This window comes from Micromys minutus (genome assembly GCF_963924665.1).
Source record: "Micromys minutus genome assembly, chromosome: 5".
NCBI lineage: Eukaryota > Metazoa > Chordata > Mammalia > Rodentia > Muridae > Micromys > Micromys minutus.
The window spans coordinates 4,884,574-4,906,055 of NC_137974.1; the positions used below are offsets into that span (position 1 = coordinate 4,884,574).

The following is a 21,482-nucleotide window of genomic DNA, read 5'->3' on the forward strand; positions in this document are numbered from 1 at the left end:
AGTAAGGCTTTTTCCTGCCAACTCCCTGGGGATGGTATTGTACATGCTGGATGGGAGCGTCTTCCCTTTTAATTACTCTGTCCTTGAGAAGCTCTCCTGGCCAGCACAGAGGCTTGTCTCTTACTCAAGCGCAGACCCAATCAAGTTGACTGTTTCAATGGTCAACTATCTCAGGCTCAAAGGGGAAGAAGCAATTTGTAAGTTTATATGCTGCTTACACAATTGCCATTTCCCCAAGTTGCATAGGGGTTGAATGGAAAAAAAAAAAAAAAAAAAAAAAAGAAAGAAAGAAAGGAAAGGAAAAGAAAAAAGGAAATAAAAGGAGGACATGACTGCTCCTGGGTACGATGGAGGAGGAAGGTTATTGTAAGTGTGAGGGAGGAATCTTTCTGGGTCCAGAGAGTTGACATGACCAGCTGAGTCTCTCTCTCCTCTCTCCTGTCACTCTCTCTCTCTCTCTCTCTCTCTCTCTCTCTCTCTCTCTCTCTCTCTCTCTCTCTCTCTCTCTCTCTGTGGGGGGGAGGCAGTACAGCTTCCTGGTTGGAGAGTTCAGGGTAAGGGGTTGAATACCTCAACCTGGAGGATCCTGTAAGCAGGGAGGAAGGGAGGGAGGTATGCTAGGATCTGGCAGCCAGCGCCAATGCCAACTTCGGTATGTTAATAGGCACCCCAGATAGCTGTTTATCTGTTAACAAGTAGCCATTTGTCCCAGGTTTGAGACCTAATAGGAATGGTCATTAATAGTGGGAATGTATCCATGGAAAAATGTTGTTTTCACAGCTTAAATATTCACTACCTTTATTTTCACTTTCTTCAAACTAGATTAGATTATTTTCCCCCACCACCTCTATTTACTTCTCAGTTCTAGTTCTTGGGAGGTGGGTGTTCAATATGGATCTAAGATACAGGTAGGTCTAGAATGGGCAGGGACATCCACTGAGAGCCAGGCCCGCATCCTGTTTGATTTCATTGTGCAGAGCTTCATTTAAACTTTTTGCTTTGGTTAATTCACTCTTGACATTTTGGGGAGGCAGCATAATTACATTAGGCTTTGTTTGCTTTATGGAAGACTGCCGCTGCTTTTGGAATTCATGGAAGGAGGGAGTCTTAGTCAAGTGTCCTACTTTTTGCTCACTAAAGACATGTTATATTTATATAACCCTTGCCTTGTAGCCTGAATGGATCCTTCTGGTAGCAGAACGTTTTTCATTCACCATTATAATGTAAAATTTCCTTACAGTTTAAAAGAAGATAAAGCGGAAACGACAACGGAAGAGTAAACAGAAGCTTTTGATGCCTGTTGTGTGGAAACCCTGGGAAGAAGACAACAAATTAAAATAGGTGGAGTTCCAGAATCTCTTGTTGTATTTTCTCAATTCTGGGGAAAAAAAAGATCTGAAGCAGTATTGAGAAAGCCTACAGTGCATCATAACACAGTGGGCTAGCAGCCAAGAGAGAAACAGGGCAAGCACTCAACTGTGCTAAAGGTCTTTGGCATCTCCCTAGTTCGGGGCGTCCCAGGGGTGACCACGCCTGGGGCGGCGCACTGGGCCCAGGTAGCCGATCCTATGGGCTGACGCTCTGCCTGCTGTCCGCCCAGGCCGGGCCCACTCGGCAGGGCCCAGCGCGCCGGGGGAAGGAGTTTCCGGCGGACCCACCCCCCAGCCGCTTCCTGTCCCGCTCGCCGACCGCCTCCAGCCCCGACCCAGGAAGGCGCTTGGCCCCGCAGCCCCTAGAGGTCCCACGCCGTGCCTCCGGCACCATGCAGTCCCGCCTCCTCCTCCTAGGAGCCCCGGGCAGCCTCGGCGACGTGGCCTCGCGGCGCATGCGGCTGCTACTGCGGCAGGTGCTGCGGGGCAGGCCGGGTGGGGACCAGCAGCGGCTGGAGGTCAGAGTGATGCACGCTGGGGTGACCGACTCAGGTAACTGGGCCCTCCGGCTTCACTGCTGCCGCCTGCCCGTTCTGCTGTGTGATGTGGGCTAGGCGCTGGCGCCCCCTGGGCTCCACTCTGAAACCTGAGGGGTCCAGACTAAAGTCTGTGATGCCTAGGAACACAACTTTCCTCTCCCACTGGAGATTTTAGGACAAGAGTCCTAACTGAGACAAGAGAACACTCAGAGGTTCCTGCCGCAGCCTTTGGAGGCTGCTAAAACCCGCTCTTGACCTTGATCGACTCCCAAGAACTCGGTAGCCGGTTTTGTGTCCAGAGCCAACTAGGGCTTGTGATGGCATTCTTGCTGGAGTACCTGTGCCCATGTTCCTTCTCAATTTTAACAGAAGACTCAGTTTCAAGCACTCTTAGAACTGACAGTCATAGATTTAGTTAAAACCATAGACTATAGTTGGAATGAGTGAGTCCCAGAAAGAAAAAAAAGTGCCTTGCCGAGGATCGCACAGTGAAATTGCAACTCAGAACTTGCCTGTTCTCGATTATAACTTCTAGAGCATTTATTTTCTTTCCATTTGTTACACACTTTTCATCTGTGTGACAAAATTCAAAAAACAACCTAAAACAACGAAAGATTTCTTTGGGCTCACAGTTACAGATGTTTCAGTGTATGCGAGCGTTATGTCTGCGTGATACCTCTATTGCTGTGGCCTGTGTTGAGGCAGAAACTCATGGTGGCAGGTGGGCTTAGCAGAGCAGAGCTGCCTTCTTTGGGAGGCAGAGAGAGGAATCAGGGATAAGACCTACTTTTCAAAGATAGAATCTACTTTGTCTCACTAGGCTCACCTCCTTGTGTGCATCATCTCCAGATAACGTCATCTCATCTACTGAATCCATCAATTCTCCAGTCCAGATGATGCTACACTCTTGTCATAGAAGGCAGAAATCAAGGGTAGAATGTCGCATAATCTGACTGGCTTTGGGGGAGACTCCGGTTTTGTTTTTTTTTTTTTTTTTTTTTTTTTTTTTTTGTACTCTCTAGCTAGTTATCAGAGCCATGAGTCAGCAGATAGAACACTTAATTGAAAGGTTTAAAAAAAAAAAAAAACTTTTTGTACTGATATGCCTCCCCATAACAAGGATTCTGGCATTGAAGCTGAGAACTGTGGGTAAACAAAATTGTGTGTTCACCAGAGACCCAGGCCTTTATGACAGAGTAAAAGATGAACTCTTGTCTTTCTAGACTCTTAAGGTTAGACTTTCAAGGTTAGCGTGGCGCTGTTGAAATCAGGACACACACAGGTGCAGAACAGAAGGCAGCAGGCTATGGTGTATTGGTGTTGATGCTGGAAAGACTCTCAGCTGCCCTTCAACATGTGGCCAGACTCACTTTGTCCTCAGTTGCCATTGCTTCCTAACAGTGTGACAAAAGAACAAAGTACATGAAAAACAAACTCAAGTTATAGACATTTCTTCTGCACCGTATGCCTTGTCTGCATGTTCCTTTGGTGCCTGTCAACACCATCAAAGAAGCATTCAGTGGCTTACTAGGTTAAAGTTCATGGAGAGTGTTTTTGTGAGAGTTTGCAATCGCTTTGCTGGCTTTCATGTTAGTACCTTTTCTAAACCTTATATGAAGGGGGAAAAGGCCATTTATGTAAAAAGTAAAAAAGAAGTTGGGCAAGGTGGTACATTTTAATCCCAGCACTGTGAGTTCAAGGTTAACCTGGTCTACGTAGATAGTTCCATGCTAGCTAAGGAAACAGTGAAATGGTTGTCTAAAAAAATACAAAACAGGATGGGTGTTGTAGCCCATATCTTTAATCCCAGCCGGAGGAGTTCAGTGAGTTCAAGGCCAGCCTGGGCTATAACAATTCCTGCATAGCCAGCTTTTTGTAGAGAGAATCTGTCTCAGTAAACCCAAACCAAACCACACCAAACCCACACCAAACAATCCAACAGCCTCTCACAGCTCCTGCTTTTCATCCTTCTCTATTGGATGGGGTGGGATCTATAACTTGTAAATCGTTTATGTCTAAGCTTTAATTAGTAGTAGTGATATTTCAAGGTTTCAGAAACAAATCGTCAGTCAGCAAGGAGGTTATTACTTCACAGAGTAGTTGACACAGATCACTGTGACATCATTATAGATGGGGTCAGCTGGCTCTGTAGCACTGGATCTCAGAAATGGAAGAGCTGGGAGACAGTTCTCTAAATGGCTTTCCTTTACCACCATTTGCTGTTCTGTAGATTCCACAGCTTTTTCCTTATGATGTCTCTGTTTATTCAAACAATAAAATGTCCTGCACAAGCTGTTTTTCATTAGGAAACTGAAAAATAAATCCTGCACAACAGTCCTCTCAACACATCAATAATTGTCAGTTTTTGGTGTTGGTTCTGTCAGACTATATATATAACTGTATAGGTAATTTGCACAAATATGTATTTGTGCAAATTGGATCATATGTTTTTCTATAAGGTATTGCCTATATAATCATTTTATTTAGGTATTAATTTCAGGCATTTACCCCTATAATTTATTCTGTCAGTTTCTTGTTCATGAACATATAAAAGCTATTTTAAATATTTTTATATAAAAACAGTGAAAAAGATTCATTCTTAGACATGTTTTGTGACTTAAAGATTGTCCTTGGGCTATAATAATAGTCATGTGACTTTGGGGAAGAAAAATTCAGAATTCTGGTTTCATCTGAGAACAACTATTATGGTTTAGTCATATCTCTGTATTTACCAGATACTGAACCTTATGGAATTCATTGACTACTTTGACCTATAGCAGAGTATTAGACTCCGAGGACCTCCTGGCTTTGTTGTGTAGTAAAGAATTTCACAGTAAGATTCCAGAACAGTTGTAACCATATACATCATTAGAAAGATCATATCAGGAACACACAGACGTAAGATGGACATTGTTGATACATTTAGTTTTTTATCTGCTGTAAGTTTTACATTCTTCTTTAAAATGATGTGTGCCGGGATATAGCTTAGTGAGAGAGTGCTTGCCTAGCATATGCAAAGCTCTGGATTCAGTCTTTAGTGCAAAAACAACAAAAAGCAAAAGGGACGTCACTGAACTATTGGTTTGGACCTGATGTGATTCCCTTTACCCTGGGGATGTTGGCAATACCCGAGATGAACCAGGGAGAGGGATGCTATTTGCATCAGTGGGACCAGAGTGCTCCTGTGGCTGACAGTCTATAGCACAGGATAACATCTCAGAACAAAGAGATTACCATTCCAAAATGTCAGAACGGTCACTGCTGCGAACCCTGAACTGAACCAACGTCTCCATGCTGCCGCTATATAAAAACTCAAAACAATCTGAGTTTAATAGAATTGGCAGCTCACAGATCCCAGGGTAAGATTGTGAGAACAGCTCGGTTATGCTCTGCATTGGTCTCATTTGAGCCTGTTCCGAGCTGCTGACAGCTGGTGATTGAGTGTAACGGAGCTACTGCGCCTGGCTCCCATTTACTTGTTAAAAAGTTAAATTGCTTGGGCTTTCTTTATGCTGGTTTCAAAGTACAAAGGTGTCCTCTACTTAAAGTCCAAGTTGACTTTAGCATTCCGATTGCATCCTGAGGATGGCGCACAGAACTGAGTGTGGCAGAGTTAGTGTGCTCACTAATAGAATCCACAGGCTTTAGTCTGTATATACAACAAGTATATACCACCAAATTACTATACATACGCTGAAATACTACACACAATAGTTTTGAGATGATGATTTTGAGTTTTGAGGTGAAGATCTTAAAATATCTGGCAGAATATCTAATTTTTTTTCAGGGGTTAACAAACAAAATTATCATTGTAGCAATATTTTAATTAATTAATTAATTAATTAATTTATTCGTCACACTCTCTTTATATAGTCCTGGCTGTCCTGGAGCTTCTTATGTAGATCAAGGAAGCCTTAAAGTCACAGAGAACCTTCTGCCTCTGCCTTCTGAGTGCTGTGTAGCAATGTTTTAAGGAAATATGCACTCGCGTGCACACACATCCTCCTCAGATGTATGAATTAAAAAATAATTATCAAAGCCAGGCACAGTGGCACCATCCTTCAATAGCAGCACTTGGGAGGCAGAGACAGATGGGTTACTGAATTCAAGGCCCACCTGGTCTACATAGTGAGTTCTGAGAAAGCTAGGGCTATATAGAGAAACCCTATCTCAAATAATAGTAACAAGAACAACAGCAAAAAGGAAGTTATTATTTAAAATAAAACCGACAGCTATTCACTGTAAAAATTTGTATTGCTTAAACTTTGAAAACAAAAGGTTTCTGGAATTGGCTGGTATTAATGGGCCAGATTCATGGAGGACAAAAGTGCTCAAATTCTGAAGGACAAAAAAATGTGCCAGATCAAATGTCCCTCTTATATTTAACTTAAAGGAAAAAGAAAAGTGTGCTATGTAAAGATCCAGGCATATTTTGCACTGAAACCAATTTTTTGATGGGCATTTGTTAGCGATAATATTGTTTTCATTGGAGTGTTGTTCCCCAAGTGTCCTTGGCTACAGTGGGGGCTCTCTCGCTGAGCATCTCCCCTTTCTGTGTAGCCCTGGCTGACCTGGAACTTGCTCTGAAGACGAGGCTGGCCTGTAACTCAAAGAGATTCTCCTGCTTCTGCCTTCCAAGTGCTGGGACTAAAGGCATACACCACCATAGCTCAGTTCCTGAGCACCTCTTGTCTGTAAAATGACATTGTCATGCTTGCTGGGCCTGTCTTTGCCTTCCTGGAATGACAGTGTCAACCAACAACCATTGGGTTTTAAGGGGAAGCAGTCTACACTGAAAAACACATTAACAGGTCAGCTTTTATATCTCTTGGCTAGACTGAATACTTTCGGATTCAAATGCTGCCTTTTGGGCTTGTGTGCTCCTGCCTTTCCCTTGGTTCCTGTATTTCAGACTTCCCCTTACTAGGCTCAGCTTCACTCTATTAGTTTCACTGTCTGGCTGGATTTCTTCAATAGGAAACAGTGACAGCCCTACTGCACCCAGAATTGCATTGTCTGTTTTCTCTGTGTGTTTTTAGGCAAGGTCTCACCATGTAGCCTTGGCTAGCCTGGAACTCCTAGATATCCGTCTGCCTCTGCCTTGCAGGCGCTGGGATCAAAGGTGGCAGACCTGTCGGGCCCTTTCATTTTAGTGTGAAAGAAGCAGCATCCTTTCCCTCCTCCACTGACAGCATTTCCAGGCTCCCCATGGCAAGTCTTCAGTCACCTGCCTATCTTTGAAGCTGTCAGTGGCCTGAGCGAGGGAAGGGACATTCTGGCTGTTTTATCTAGGGGTGTAGGGTAAAAGTCAGGGTTAGGGTCTCTGCTGGGGACAGGGACTCTGATATCAAAGAATGGGTAAAGAATAGTGAACATTTAAGCACAACAGTTGTCCACTGGAATGAGTAATTGCCAAACGGGTTCATGTAAGATTATTTACTTTTTATTATCTTAAACAGAAATTTTTATATACCTTTGAGAAACCTCTTTAAATAAGAAATATTCAAGGAATAAGATTAAAACTTTCTACTTTAAATATTTTCTAAATTTAATTTCATTTGGAAGGTTTTAGCTTTTGGATTCTTTTTAATTAAAAATTTCATGCAATCTCTTCCATGTCTTAATGAGACATTTAATAATTGACTATTGATATCTGTGACAGTTTTGTACAGTATGTGGAATTAGCTAATATGTGTTTTATTTGCATATTTATTATATAAGTGCAGTTAAAAACTCAGCAATATTGTTTTTGTACTTTTAAAATGGGCTTATTCTGGTTACTCTAATTATTCTAGTAGTAATTATTCTACAGTAGATTACTACTCTACTAGTAGTCACTGAGTATTCTATGTTTTAAGTCCCCTGCCCATACTTTTTTTTTTTTTTTTTTGAGACAGTTCTCACATAATCTAGGCTAGCTTCAAGCCTTGTATGTTGCCAGGTATGTCATTGGACTTTTGATCCTTCTGCCTTCCGTATTTCTGCTCTGCAGGGATTAGAAGGTGTGCCTTCAAGCCTGCCCTGTCTCTTCATATTTCTTAACAGGGTTTTATGTAGGCCTGGCTGGCCTGGAACTCACTATACAGACCATGCTGGCCTCAAACCCACTGAGAACCAGTTGCTTTGGACTGCAGAGATTAATGTGTGGATCACTACACGTGGTTTTCTTTAATTATTTGATTTTTTGATATAAAGTCTTGCAATGGTGCCTTGGGCAGCCTAGAACTTGTGGCACCCCTCTGGAATTATTCACATGTATGGCTGCATCTGACTTTAAAATTCTTAATTTAGAATTAACAAAAAGGTTGTCCTCAAGAGAAGCCTGTATTAGCTTTTTCTGCATAGATTATGTTACCTATTGGTTTTCACATTCCACCTTAAACCATCTCATCTAAATAAATCTGTTTCAAATGGCTTGAGTTCTGGGCATGTCCATAGATAGTATGTGTTCAAAAGATGCAGAAGAATTACTTAAATTCAGGGCTTAAAAACAGTATCTCAGAATTTAAATTAGTCACTTTAAAACTAATCACTTGTTCACTTGTCAAACATTTGTTGAATATATCTAGAGTTTGAAATACTCTATTTGGCACAGGATATAGTGATGATTAAAACATCCACCCTCTAACATGAAAAACACTCTTGAAAACTAAACAGTAGTCTTCAGGTCTTCAAACATTTTCTCACCTGCTGAAAGGATTTGCAGATATGTGTGTTTTGTACATTTTTAGGTTGCTCCCTAGAAGCTTTCCTTATTGGTACAAATGGTATTGTTCCTAGTAGACTGTGAATACTGACATTTTAGATTATTTCTGTTTCATATTCTTTCGGACCCCAGTGGTTGGTTTGCCACTGTGCTTTGAAAAACTGGCGGCTTTTGGGCATCAGATATTCCTTAATCCTTTATCTCCCTGAGTTTGTATTTCAGCTTTACGCACACTTTATGAGTTTATCTGAATCTGCCTTTTCTCTTAGAAGTTTTATTTTTATTTTACTTTACTGCAACAAAACACCCCTGGATGTTTCTTTAACCCTTTATGTTATTACAGTGCTTAGTCATTCAACTTGACATCAGTATCACAGAATTCGATAACTCTTTGGAAAGATACTCTTCAATGCCTTGAGCTAGTCTCTCAGCTAAATATTACTTAATATTTATTAACTTATTAATACGACTCCTATTCCCCAGCTGAATGTTAATTATAGTTGGAGTGTAAGCAATTCCAGTGTAGCAATGTCAATTATGTCTTTTCAGACTTTCTTAATTATATGTCAACAATATGTTGATCTATATTAATTAGCAACTTGATTAGGGCCTTATTTAACTTTGTTAGTAACAGACATAGAGCTGGTTAGATTTTTATAAATTTGGTACAAAACGAAGTCAATTGAGGAACTGCCTTTATCACATTGGCCTGTGATGAATTTTCTTGGTTAGTGATTGTGGGACCGCCCAGGACATTGTGGGTGGTCCTGTGTTCTTTAAGGAAGCAGGCTGACTAAGTGGTGGTAAGCAAGTCAGTAAGCTGCGCTCCTCCATGACCTGCGCTTTAACTCCTGCCTCAGGTTCCTGCTTGGATCTCTGCCCTCATTATGTCAGGGACAGGCTCAAACTTGTGCGATGCGATAAACCCCTTCTCTTCAAGGTCCTTTTGTTTATCACAGCGACAGAAAGTAAACAGGACAGACAGAAGCCACCTGACTTGCAGAGGAACGGTGTGCTTGGTTAGTGAAGTCATCTGGGTCACAGTTTCCTGGAGGGTCATTAAAATCACCTCGCTATAATTTATCAGATGGCTTTATCAGTTCTTCTCTTGGTGGCTGCGTGTTTAGTGTACTTTACTAGGATTTGGGCCAAACAAAAATTATTTTCAAAGTGCTTTTGCTAATAAATTATTTTAATTTTTTAGAAAACACTTTAGTCTATTATATTTAAATACATTTTGTCAAATGCTTAATGTTTTTGCTATTAACAAAGGTATAGCTTCATTCAAGTTCGTCTTTCTGAAAGAAAAAGCAGTTACACCTTGTAGTTAAAATGAGTGTAATATAGTTTAGGGGATGGAATTTTCAAAAACTATTGAGAAATCAGTTATTGGATTTCTGTGAACTGGTTTACTAACACCAGTAAAGCCAAAACTAAGGGAATACTGTGGCTATATTTGTGACTTTTTTCTTTATATATGCCATACATTCATTACATTGATAGCATATTTCATAATAAGTGATTTAAAAATTGACAAAAGCAATACAAAATTAAAGTAAGATTTTCATGAATTAAGGACTGTGGTAGAGGTATGGTGTTCTATTAAATGTGTAGTAAACTATATTGATCATGTTTGAAGAATAATTGATGAAAATCACAAGAATTGGAAATAAATTTGTTAATTTTTAAAGTGTCATGTCCATACTTGTGATGTATTTAGTGAAGCAGAAAACTAATAGGTTCATCATCCTCACAATAAAAGCATGAAAATAGAGCTTTATATGACCGGGGGATAACTAATGGGGTTGAGTATTTTGTGATGTTATTCAAGAATATGTTTTTGCCTATCTACTTGAGAGGTACACATTTGTTCTGACACACTTAAGTCCCTTCTGATATTTAGTTAGAACATTGTGAAAATTTTTGTATTACTCTACTAGGAACTACTCATTACATCAAATGGTTTAGCATCCATGATCAATTATAGAAATATTTAAGTTGTTCAGTAGTCCTTGTAAAAATGTATCTTATTATTTTTTGTGTGAGTGTGAACATGTGCACAGAGTCCAGGCCAGCTTTCAGGAGTTGGTTCTCTCCTTCCACCATGTAGGTCCAGGAATTGACTCTGGTCTTCCGGCTTAGCAACAAGCACTCCCTCTATCCCATGCCATCTTGCTGGCCCTCAACAGTCTTTTTTTTTTTTTTTAAAGCAGTAGCATGAGTCAAGCTGAACATTTAGCTTATCTTCAAGTGTGTGAAAAAGCTGTTTGAAGTTTTTTATGCTTTGCTGTCTGACATTTCCCATCTTGGTAATGTCATTTCTTGGTAATACTTATTTCTCTACTCTGTAACATGCTTTACTTGACACAAGCCAGCACCCACCAAAATAGCTCTAAAGCAAATCTTTGCTTCTAGTATAAACATTCATATCTAGAGACAACTTTATTTACATTGACTTGAATATTGTTATAGTGTCCAAAGGATGCTTGGTTTTGACCATACATATATATGTTCCTTTAGCTGCCCTGACACAATGTACTATGAAAAAATAAGTCGGGTAAGGAATTATCTCTTCAGCCTCCACATTCAGTAATTATAATACAACATGGGAAATGCTTGCAGAAAGGAATGGGATGATACACTCTTGAGGGAGAGGAGATGTTGTCAGAGGAAAAGTTGGCAAAGATTCAGTGGAGGAGATGAAGCTCTTTGAGGAGAGCTGAGTGGAAGAAGTTGTGTGGGATGTATAGAAGGCAGAAGGCGGAGGGTTCAGTCAGTCACTGAAGCAGGAATGAAGGGCAGAGCTGGCTGGAGATGGTTGGGCAGGCAGAGAGTAGAGTTCCTTTTTTTCTCAGGTTGAAGTAAAGCTGTCTACACTGTGGGTAACCTCGAAGTCCACTGGCACCTGTGCACTGCGGGGGAGAGTAGTGAGCTGAGAATAGACATTCAGGCCTGTGGGAAGGCAGCACTCGTGGTACCGCTGAGATGGCCAGAGTTGGACAAGCTCATCCGTTGTAAGGCAGAAATGATTAAATGCCTGGCTCATGTCTGTGCCATGCCGCCTCCTCTTTGTCTGCAGGAGACATGGTTAATTGATCATTGCCCCAATTGTCAATGAAAACAGTTTCCATTGTGGTTTCTTCCTCTGTGCTTTTAAAAAGCCTCTAGCTTGATGGTTAAATGTTTGGGGTCTTCCATTTACTTGTTTTTGTCATTGATTTCTGTGTTAATTCCATTATGGTGAAGAAGCATACTTCAGGGTCTTAGCCCTTTGAAGCTTACTGAGGCTTGCTTTACAGCCTGTAACATATTCTGGCTAATGTTACAGATGCATTAAAAATACAGATGATGCTGTTATTTCCATTTAGGTTAAGTAGCATGGGTGGGTTCAGAATGTCTCTGTCCTCAGCTCTCCTTGTCTTGGCCAAAGGGCCAGCAAGCAGCTTCCTAGGTTCTACAGCCATTTATCCCCTGCTTCTTCCTTAACTTAGAAAGACGAACATCTTAAGTTATCTGGACGTATTTTGAGTCTATCTTATTCTATCCCACTTCTATTGAGATTATTATTTTTTTATGGTTATTATCCATCTCTCTCCTTGCTAGGTCACTCCCAGAGGTTTTCTGTGTTCTTCCACAAAAGGACACAACTGTTAGGAGAGTGACTAATTTAGGTACCTGGGATTCTTGCTCTCTCCAAAGCCCCTTGGGCCTAGGGGTGGCCATGACTTTCTGTTATTGTTAGTTTCAGAGTACTCCATTCCCCTTGTTTATCTTGAATCCTACCCTCATCTTCATGTGGTTCCTTATCATACAACAAAATGCAATAAATTGACATTTTACTGTTTTGAGGCCCAAGCAATAAGAAATAAGAGTGGAGAAGGATTTCTTTGTTCAGCAGACAAGAGCTACATGGAGTCATTCCCAAAGAAGTGCTCTCCTCGAGCAAAAGAAAGGAAGATGGGATCTTTTATTTCTGGCAGTCTATGTATAGTCATATGGGAAGGATTTTGTGGGTACATTCCTGTGTATGCTCAGTTTATAGTTCACAAAGGGACTGTGTCTACATTTTTGGGGTATGCTTAGCTTAAAGTCATGAAACGCATGTTTGAAAAGTTAAATGGACGACTGGAACATTTTGGGGTATTACTTTGTTCATATTGTAACAATGGTAGTCAAGAAGGACTCTGGCCATGTTCACATTGCATTCCTAAAGATGGCAGGCAGGGGTAGTGGCACAGTCCTATAGTCCAGCATTGTAGAAATGGAGCATAAGGGGTACTAGGTCAACCTGAACTGTGTCATAAGTTCAAGGCCAACCTGAGCTACATAGCACTATATGATTCCTTAGCAGATGGTATCATCCCCTGACAGCTCCAGCATCCTACAGTCTTTATGACAATATAGGCTTTATCCTCACAGCTTTGTGTATTTCCTCTTAGGGAATTCCTGTGGGAGATCCTACCATAATGCACATTGTCAAACCTCTCTGGCCTTTCTTAAACATGTAGGTAGAAGCCTCCGTGACCTCATAACTCTTGCATTCTGCATACTTACTGCATGGATAATGCCAAGGGCATCCATCAACTCAAGCAGTAACCAGGTTCCTAGAAACATTGATTTCTGGTGACTGAGACCAGGGTAGGTGAACCTAGAAAAACACTTCCCTAGGGTGCTTTTTAAAAATATTTTAACTACTTTACATGTGTTCGTGCTTTTTTTCTGCATGCATAGGTGTCTACCACATACATGCCTGGTACCTTGGGAACCAGAGGAATGTGTCAGATCTTCTGAAACTGGAGTTATTGATAGTTGTGACCAGGCATGTAGGTGCTAGCAACTGAACCCAGGTCCTCTGGAAGAGGCCAGTACTCTTAGCTACTGACCTAACTCATCTCTCCAGCCCTTCCTAGGCTGCCTTGTATAAGTATAGTGTCCCAGCAGTTCCATCTTCTTTAGGGAAAATCTTTCTACTGAGATGTTACTTCACCAAGGTGGAACTAATTCCTGAAATGCCTTTGAAGCACTTAGGCTCTTGGTTTGTTTTTTTTTTAATTTTCCGTATTTCTTTAACTACTGTCCCCCTGACTTGGGATATAGCTCAGTGGTAGAGTGCTTACTTAGGAAGTAAGAGGCCTTTTATTCAATTTTAGAGTGTCAGTCTGTCCCTGTCTCCCCCATGTACTAAGGACTGGAATCTAGCTGTATTGTGGTTCTTGCCTGGGTCTTGGTTTCATTCCCAGTAGAGTCAGCAGAGAAAAATAAAACCAGTCATATTCTCTTTTTTTCTGAAACAGGGTTTCCCTTTGTAGCCCTGGCAGTCCTGAAACTCACTCTGTAGACCAGGATGATATTGAACTCAGAGCTTTGCCTGCCTTGGTCTCCTGAGTGATGGGATTAAAGGTTTCTGACACCACCTCTTGGCTTCCAGACTGACTTTTAATATGTTTCTTTCTTATCCAGACTACATAGTTTCAAGGTCCTTCCATTCTACCTTTTCCTTTCTTTCTTTCTTTCTTTCTTTCTTTCTTTCTTTCTTTCTTTCTTTCTTTCTTTCTTTCTCTCTTTCTCTCTTTCTTTCTCTCTTTCTCTTTCTCTCTTTCTTTCTCTCTCTCTTTCTCTCTCTCTCTCTCTCTCTCTCTCTCTCTCTCTCTCTCTCTCTTTCTTTCTCAATAGAAGACTAGCTAATGGGCTGGAGAGATGGCTCAACTGTTCAGAGCACTGGCTGCTCTTCCAGAGGTCCTGAGTTCAATCCCCAGCAACCGCATGGTGGCTCACAACCATCTGTAATGAGATCTGATGTTCTCTTCTGCTGTGTCTGAAGACAGCTACAGTGTACTCAAATGAATAATAAATAAATTTTTTTTTTTTTTTTTTTTTTTTTAGGAAAAGACTGGCTAAAAAAAGATAGCAATAACCATGCCCGACTACTATAAAGTTTTGAAATTTCTTCTGTCAAATGAGTCTGTTATTCTGAAAACACCCTCACTCAAATTCACATCACATGGAGAGAATATAGAAAAGTCCTTTCCCAGAGCATAGCATTAGGACTCTGTAATCTGTCTTTATAAAGTCCTTTTCTCATCTGAAGCCTTGTGAGTACCGTCTTTCCTGGGTGACTGTCTATTCCTGACACGATGGGCCTGGACTGGAGCAAGGAAGCGGTAGAGGTACTCTAAGGACCCTCTCCAAGTGGCCTGCTCTCTTCACATAGCGTCCACTTCCTTAAAGCCTGCAGAGTCTCTTAAAACAGTGCCACCAGGTAGGGATAATGTGTTCAAGTCATGAGCCCATGGGGGACATAGAATCAAACCATAAAGTTAGCTAGAAATAAAGTCTTGTCATGGGCGGTGAGGTGGCTCATCTGTTTAGGGCAGGTAAGATGGTCCTATGACCTCCACATGTGTGTAACCTTCTGATGTAAGAGAATAAATATGCAAAATTTAAAACTTTTAAAAACAGAATTTTCTGTATTATTCTTGCCCGTATTAGTATTTTTATTAACAAAGTATGTTTGATTAATACATTTTAATTTATGTGGCAGCCTAACTCCTGAAATGTGATTTTCTCAGTATTTACTTCTCTCTGATATAACTTACATGCTGTTTATGAAAATGTTAGAGATATGTGCATGGTCCATTTGTGTGGCATCACTCCTTGGGGGTCAAGAGAGTCATCACTGACAGTGCAATCTGTGTCACTTGTCTTTTGTAATGACTGTATTCTTCTTTTTTAGGTGAAACGGTTAATATTGGAGATGTGTCCTACAAGGTGAAAACTCCCAAGAATCCAGAACTTGTCCCTCAGAAGTACAGTAAGAAATGTTATTTGTGAATGGATATATTTGAGAATTTCACTGTGGGCAGTAGAGACTGGCTGGTGTGAACCCAGTGTGCCTGCACCAGTCTCATGGCGGTCTGTCCGACACAGGGTTTCCTGTGTACGGCATCCCCTCTCCTCACTGTGGCTTTTAGCAGAAGTGTCCATGTGCATCACATGTGCATCACACGTGCATCACATGTGCATCACATATGCATCACACGTGCATCACACGTGCATCACACGTGCATCACACGTGCATCACACGTGCATCACACGTGCATCACTGTGGCTTGCGTTGGATGTCAGGGCAGGATCTCATGCAGATGATAAGAGGAAGCTTGTAACTTGGTTAGTTTTGACTACTCCCCTCACCTCTGAATAGCCGTGTCTCTGCTTTTCCCTGCCCTGGAAACCACTGCTCTCTCCTCTTCATACTAAGTCAGCTGTACTTATTTTTTAGCTTTATAAAGTATAAATAGTATCATTATGGTATGTATCAGTGTTTATGTATATGTGTGTTTATGTTTGTGTGTATAAGTATTTGTTCATAAGTATTTGTATGTGCCTGTATGTATGTGCATGCTTTCTATGTATGTGTTCATGTTTATGTATGCATGTGTATATATGTGCATGTTTTGTATGTGTGTGTTCATGTTTGGGTATGTGTTTGTATTCTTGTATGTGTATATATATGTGTATGCATGATTATATATGTGTGCATGTTTGTGTGTGTATGCTTGTGTATGTGGCATATGTGTATACGTATTTGTCTTCTTTCCATTAAGAAGATGAATTTGAAGTTCATTTTATTGAATCTTTCCATTGTTTTGTTGAAATTTAATTCATACACTGTGCAGTTCACATTAAAAAAGATTTATTTTATTTTATGTGCATGTCTGAGCATATGCATGTGCCTTTAGAGGGCAAGAGAGTATTCGATTCCTTGGAATTGGAGTTATAAGTCATTGTGATATCTGTGTTGGGTCTGAATCTGGGTCTTCTTCAAGTGATCTTAACTGCTGAGCCCTCTTTCCAGCCCCAAAATCCACTCTTTTAAAATAACCGTTTAGTGCAACCAGTATTTAGCATAGCATAAGACCAAACCTCAACAATAGGGCCTGAGAAAGTTCAGAAAGCCAGGCAAGAAAACAGTGCAAGCCAGCTAAAGAACTGCTCTGGGAAGTGTGGCTTCCAGCCTTTCCAGCTGGCTTTAAGGATTTCATTTTATCAATTTTTTTTAAACGACTTTATTTTACAAAACAAAGATAAATGTACAGATTTTAAACATTTTTTGCTTAAAATTATACATTTTTGTCAGTACTGTTTTTTCAGATATTAAAATAATTTTTACATAAAACTATGTGAATATATTTTTTAGTCAGTACTTGATTTTTTTCGAGGGCTTGACAGTATGCATTGAAAACCTAATAGTTACCATGAGCGTAAAGTACATGCCAAACAAAACGCAATATGGAAATAGTCAAAGTCTTCTTGTTTTGTAAATATATATATATATTTTTTGTTTTCTTTATTTCTTGGACTTCATACAGTCTGTGAGTTGTTTCTGGGGGAGTGCAAGCCTCTGGGATTAGCATCCCAATATCAGTGACTGCATATTATGTCTGTTCTTTTGTGACTGGGTTATCTCACTCAGGATGATATTCTCTAGATGCAGCCATTTTCTTAAGAATTTGGTTGTCATTGTTTCTGGTGGCTGAGTAGTATTCCATTGTGTAAATGTACCATAATTTTTGTATCCATTCATCTTCTGAAGGACATCTGGGTTCTTTCCAGCTTCTGGCTATTATAAATAGAGCTGCTATGAACATTGTGGTGCATATATCTTTGTTGTGTATTAAAGTGTCTCTGGGGTATATGCCCAGAAGTGGAATAGCTGGGTCTTCAGGTAGTATTATGTCCAATTTTCTGAGGTATCACCAGACTGATTTCCAGAGTATTGGTTTGAAACCCCACCAACAGTGGAGAATGTTCCTCTTTCTCCGCAGCCTCGCCAGCATCTGCTGTCATCTGATTTTTGGATCTTGGCCAATCTGACTGGTGTGAGGTGGAATCTCAGGGTTGTTTTGATTTGCATTTCCCTGATGGCTAAGGATGTCGAGCACTTCCTCAGATGTTTCTCAGCCATTCGGTGTTCCTCAACTGAAAACGTTTTGTTTAGCTCTGTACCCCATTTTTTAATAGGGTTATTTGATTCTCTGGTGTCTAGCTTTTTGAGTTCCTTGTATACCTTGGATATTAGGCCTCTATCTGATGTGGGGCTAGTAAAGATCTTTTTCCACTCTGTTGGTTGCCCTTTTGTTTTCTTGACAGTGTCCTTAGCCTTACAGAAACTTTGCAATCTCATTAAGTCCCATTTGTTAATATTTGACCTTAGAGCTTGAGCCATTGGTGTTTTGTTCAGGAAATTTTCTCCTGTGCCTATGTGTTCTAAGGTTTTCCCTACTTTCTCATCTAATAGTTTCAGTGTATCTGGTTTAATGTGGAGATCTTTGATCCACTTACACTTGAGCTTTGTACAAGGAGATAAGAAAGGGTCTATTTTCATTCTTTTGCATGCTGAGTGCCAGTTGGACCAGTACCATTTGTTGAATAGGCTGTCCTTTTTCCATTGAATGTTTACTGCTCCTTTGTCAAAAATCAGGTGACCATATACATGAGGGCTCATTTCTGGATCTTCTATTCTATTCCATTGATCCACATGCCTATTTCTGTACCAGTACCATGCAGTTTTCAGCACAATTGCCTTGTAATATAGCTTGAGGTCAGGGATAGTGATTCCCGCAGATGTTTTCTTGTTGTTGAGGATAGATTTAGCTATTCTAGGTCTTTTGTTATTCCATATGAAATTGCACATTAATCTTTCCAGTTCCATGAAGAACTGGGTTGGAATTTTGATGGGGATTGCATTGAATCTGTAGATTGCTTTTGGTAGGATGGCCATTTTTAAGATGTTGATCTTTCCAATCCATGAGCATGGGAGATCTTTCCATTTTCTGAGATCCTCCTCAATTTCTTTCTTTAGGGGTTTGAAGTTCTTGTCGTACAGGTCCTTCACTTGCTTTGTTAGAGTCACACCAAGGTATTTCATAGTTTTTGTAACGATTGTGAAGGGTACCTTTTCCCTAATTTCTTTCTCCACATGTTTGTCCTTTGAGTATAGGAAGGCTACTGATTTGTTTGAGTTAATTTTGTATCCTGCCACTTTGCTGAACTTGTTTATCAGCTGTAGAAGTTCTCTGGTGGAATTTTTGGGGTCACTCAAGTACACTCTCATGTCATCAGCAAAGAGTGATGTTTTTATCTCTTCCTTTCCGATTTGTATCCCCTTGATCTCCTTTTGCTGTCTAATTGCTCCAGCCAGGACTTCCAGTACTATGTTGAATAGGTAGGGGGAGAGTGGGCAGCCTTGTCGAGTCCCTGATTTTAGTGGGATTGCTTCAAGTTTCTCGCCATTAAGTTTGATGTTGGCTGTTGGTTTGCTGTATACTGCTTTTATTATGTTTAGGTATGGACGTTGGATTCCTGTTCTTTCCAGGACTTTTAACATGAAGGGGTGTTGGATTTTGTCAAATGCTTTCTCAGCATCTAGTGAGATGACCATGTGATTTTGATCTTGAGTTTGTTTATATGGTGGATTATATTGATGGATTTCCTTATGTTAAACCATCCCTGCATCCCAGGGATGAAGCCTACTTGGTCATGATGAATGATCGTTTTAATGTGTTCTTGGATTCGGTTTGCAAGGATTTTGTTGAGTATTTTTGCATCAATGTTCATAAGTGAGATTGGTCTGAAGTTCTCTTTCCTTGTAGGGTCTTTGTGTGGTTTAGGTACGAGGGTTATTGTAGCCTCAAAAAATGAGGCAGGCTCCGCTCTGCGTCCTGAAGTCGCCTCCAGGTGGAAACAGAAGTTCCTAAGTTCTGTTCCAGGTCACTGGATGGGGCAGGACAGGGCAGGTCAAGGCAGGGGGTGCACTTTCCGTGTGCACTCCGCAGAGATCCCTCCGCTCCCCAGCAGCCTAGGTCTCCCACTCACCAGTTGTTCAGCCTTTATGAGCTGCCGTTCCGGGTGTTAGCTCATTTTATCAATTTTAAACTACTTTTCTATGACTATGCCCAGTTTTTCTTTCATTATTTTCAATAATACTTTACTAGTTCAGCAGTTTGGAGCTTTTCAGTCTCACTTTAGCTCTGGAAAAATCTTTAGGCTCCTGGGGCCAGCTTCTGTCTGTGACTCTCGATGTTGTTGGATCACTAAAGTTCCGCCCAATTCCGGATCAGACCCTTTTTCTGGGCAATTGTAGGCTTTTCTCCTGTGGACCTGAGAACTGTCTGGCTCTCTAGTGCACTTTCCCACCTTCCTCGGAACTGTGCTATGCTTGGAAGAAGCTGCAGTTACTGTGCTCAGTCTCCTGCCCAGCAGAGAGACCTTGAGGCATATCCAGCACCTGCCTGTGGGTTAGCTCACAGATCTCCCTCTCTCTGAAAAGCCTTTCCCCACTGTTTGTTTTCCCCACGTCGCTGATTTCCTTCTCCCACAGACTCCTACCATGATGCTTCAGGCATTTGGCTGTAGCAGTGAAAACTGACATCATACAGTGTTTATTAGGTGCTAGTATTTGAGTTTACCATTTCAAACCTCATTAAGCTTCTTGGATGTTGGTTAATGCTTTCAATCAAATCTATCAAGATTTTGGTCAATTTTTCCTATAATTTCTACCCACCCTCAAGAATTTTTGTTCTTGGTTTATGAAACAAGGTCTTTTATTTCATTATGATAGACTTCATAACCCCCATTGGCATCTGAGACTGTTTTTCCTCTCAGTTTTGTTTCTGGACTGGATTACATCTGTCTTCAGGTTTGTAGTCTTCTGCATCCCTTCAAGGATCTTTCTTTATACCAGATGACTCTATTACTTGCTCATATCTGCTTCTTTGCCTTTCTAGTTAATTTTCCTTTTACTGTAGCTTTCAAGTTCGTAGTGCCCATTGGGAGTTTTAAAATTATTTTTATCTATTGACATTCATTATTTGATGGCACAGTGATATCATGCTATCCTTTAATTCCTTGCACAGCTTCTTTGAGTTCTTAGAATATATTTATAATAACTACTTGCTGGTTGTCCTAGTTTGCTTTCTATTGCTGTGACAAACACCATTGACCAGAAGCAGCTTGGGGAGCCAAGTGTTTGTTTCATCTTCCAACTTGCAGGTCACAGTCAATCTGAGGGAATTAGGATCTCAGGATCGGAATCGAGAGGCCCAAACTGAAGCAGAAACTGCTGGTGAATGCTGCTCACTGGCTTCTCAGCCTGCTCTTTTACCACCAGAACCACTTGCCCAGAGAATGGTCAACAGTGAACTGGTCGTCCTACAGCAACCATGAATCAAGAGAATGCCTCACAGGCTCAGGCCAGTCTAGTGGAGGCAGCTCTCAAGGGTCTGTCCTACCAGATGAGGAGAATTAGCCAGCAGACATGTCTGTTAAGTGTCTGCCTGTCTGTCTACCATTGAGAACACTTCCAGACCCCTCAGACAGCTTTCTTTAACTTTCAGTGCACAACCAAGCCACACTTTCTCATCTCCCGGTTGTAGCAGCTTTTGTTGTTGAAAGTGCACATTAATGTGGCAGCTGTGGAAAGTCTCTTTTGTAGGATTTGTTGTCGTTGCTACTGTAAGTGATTTCACTCAGCTATTTCTTTAAATTGTGTATTCTTTGTCACCCTCGGTTATTAAGGTTTCCTTTTACTTTAGTGGTCACCTAACAGTCCCACAGAGTTCTTAAATGTTCTGAAAAAGCAATTCTCTTGGTCTTTACCGAGAGTCTCTGTTGTGCGCATACTGTGTTAGAAACAGGTTGACATGTTTGTGACTTTCTACAAAGTCAGAGTTTATTGATTAACAACAACCCAGTACTACTGAATTCACTTGATGGTCATGGTCACTGGCAATCACAGGCTCTTTAACTGCATTATCAATTATATTGTGGGATTACACATTATAGTTTATAGTGTGTGTGTGTGTGTGT

General features: G+C 40.8%; 1 protein-coding gene across 1 annotated transcript in view; it reads left to right on the plus strand.

Moving 5' to 3' along the window:
• Window positions 1–1,653: 1,653 nt before the first annotated feature.
• The window catches only part of VWA8 (von Willebrand factor A domain containing 8), a 298,398-nt gene continuing 278,569 nt past the window's right edge, over window positions 1,654–21,482 (plus strand). Inside the window, exons 1-2 of the mRNA XM_080917170.1 lie at window positions 1,654–1,922; window positions 15,349–15,426. Coding sequence (XP_080773296.1) covers window positions 1,763–1,922; window positions 15,349–15,426 — 238 coding nt within the window. The 5' untranslated portion in view covers window positions 1,654–1,762. The remainder of the gene's footprint in view (window positions 1,923–15,348; window positions 15,427–21,482) is intronic.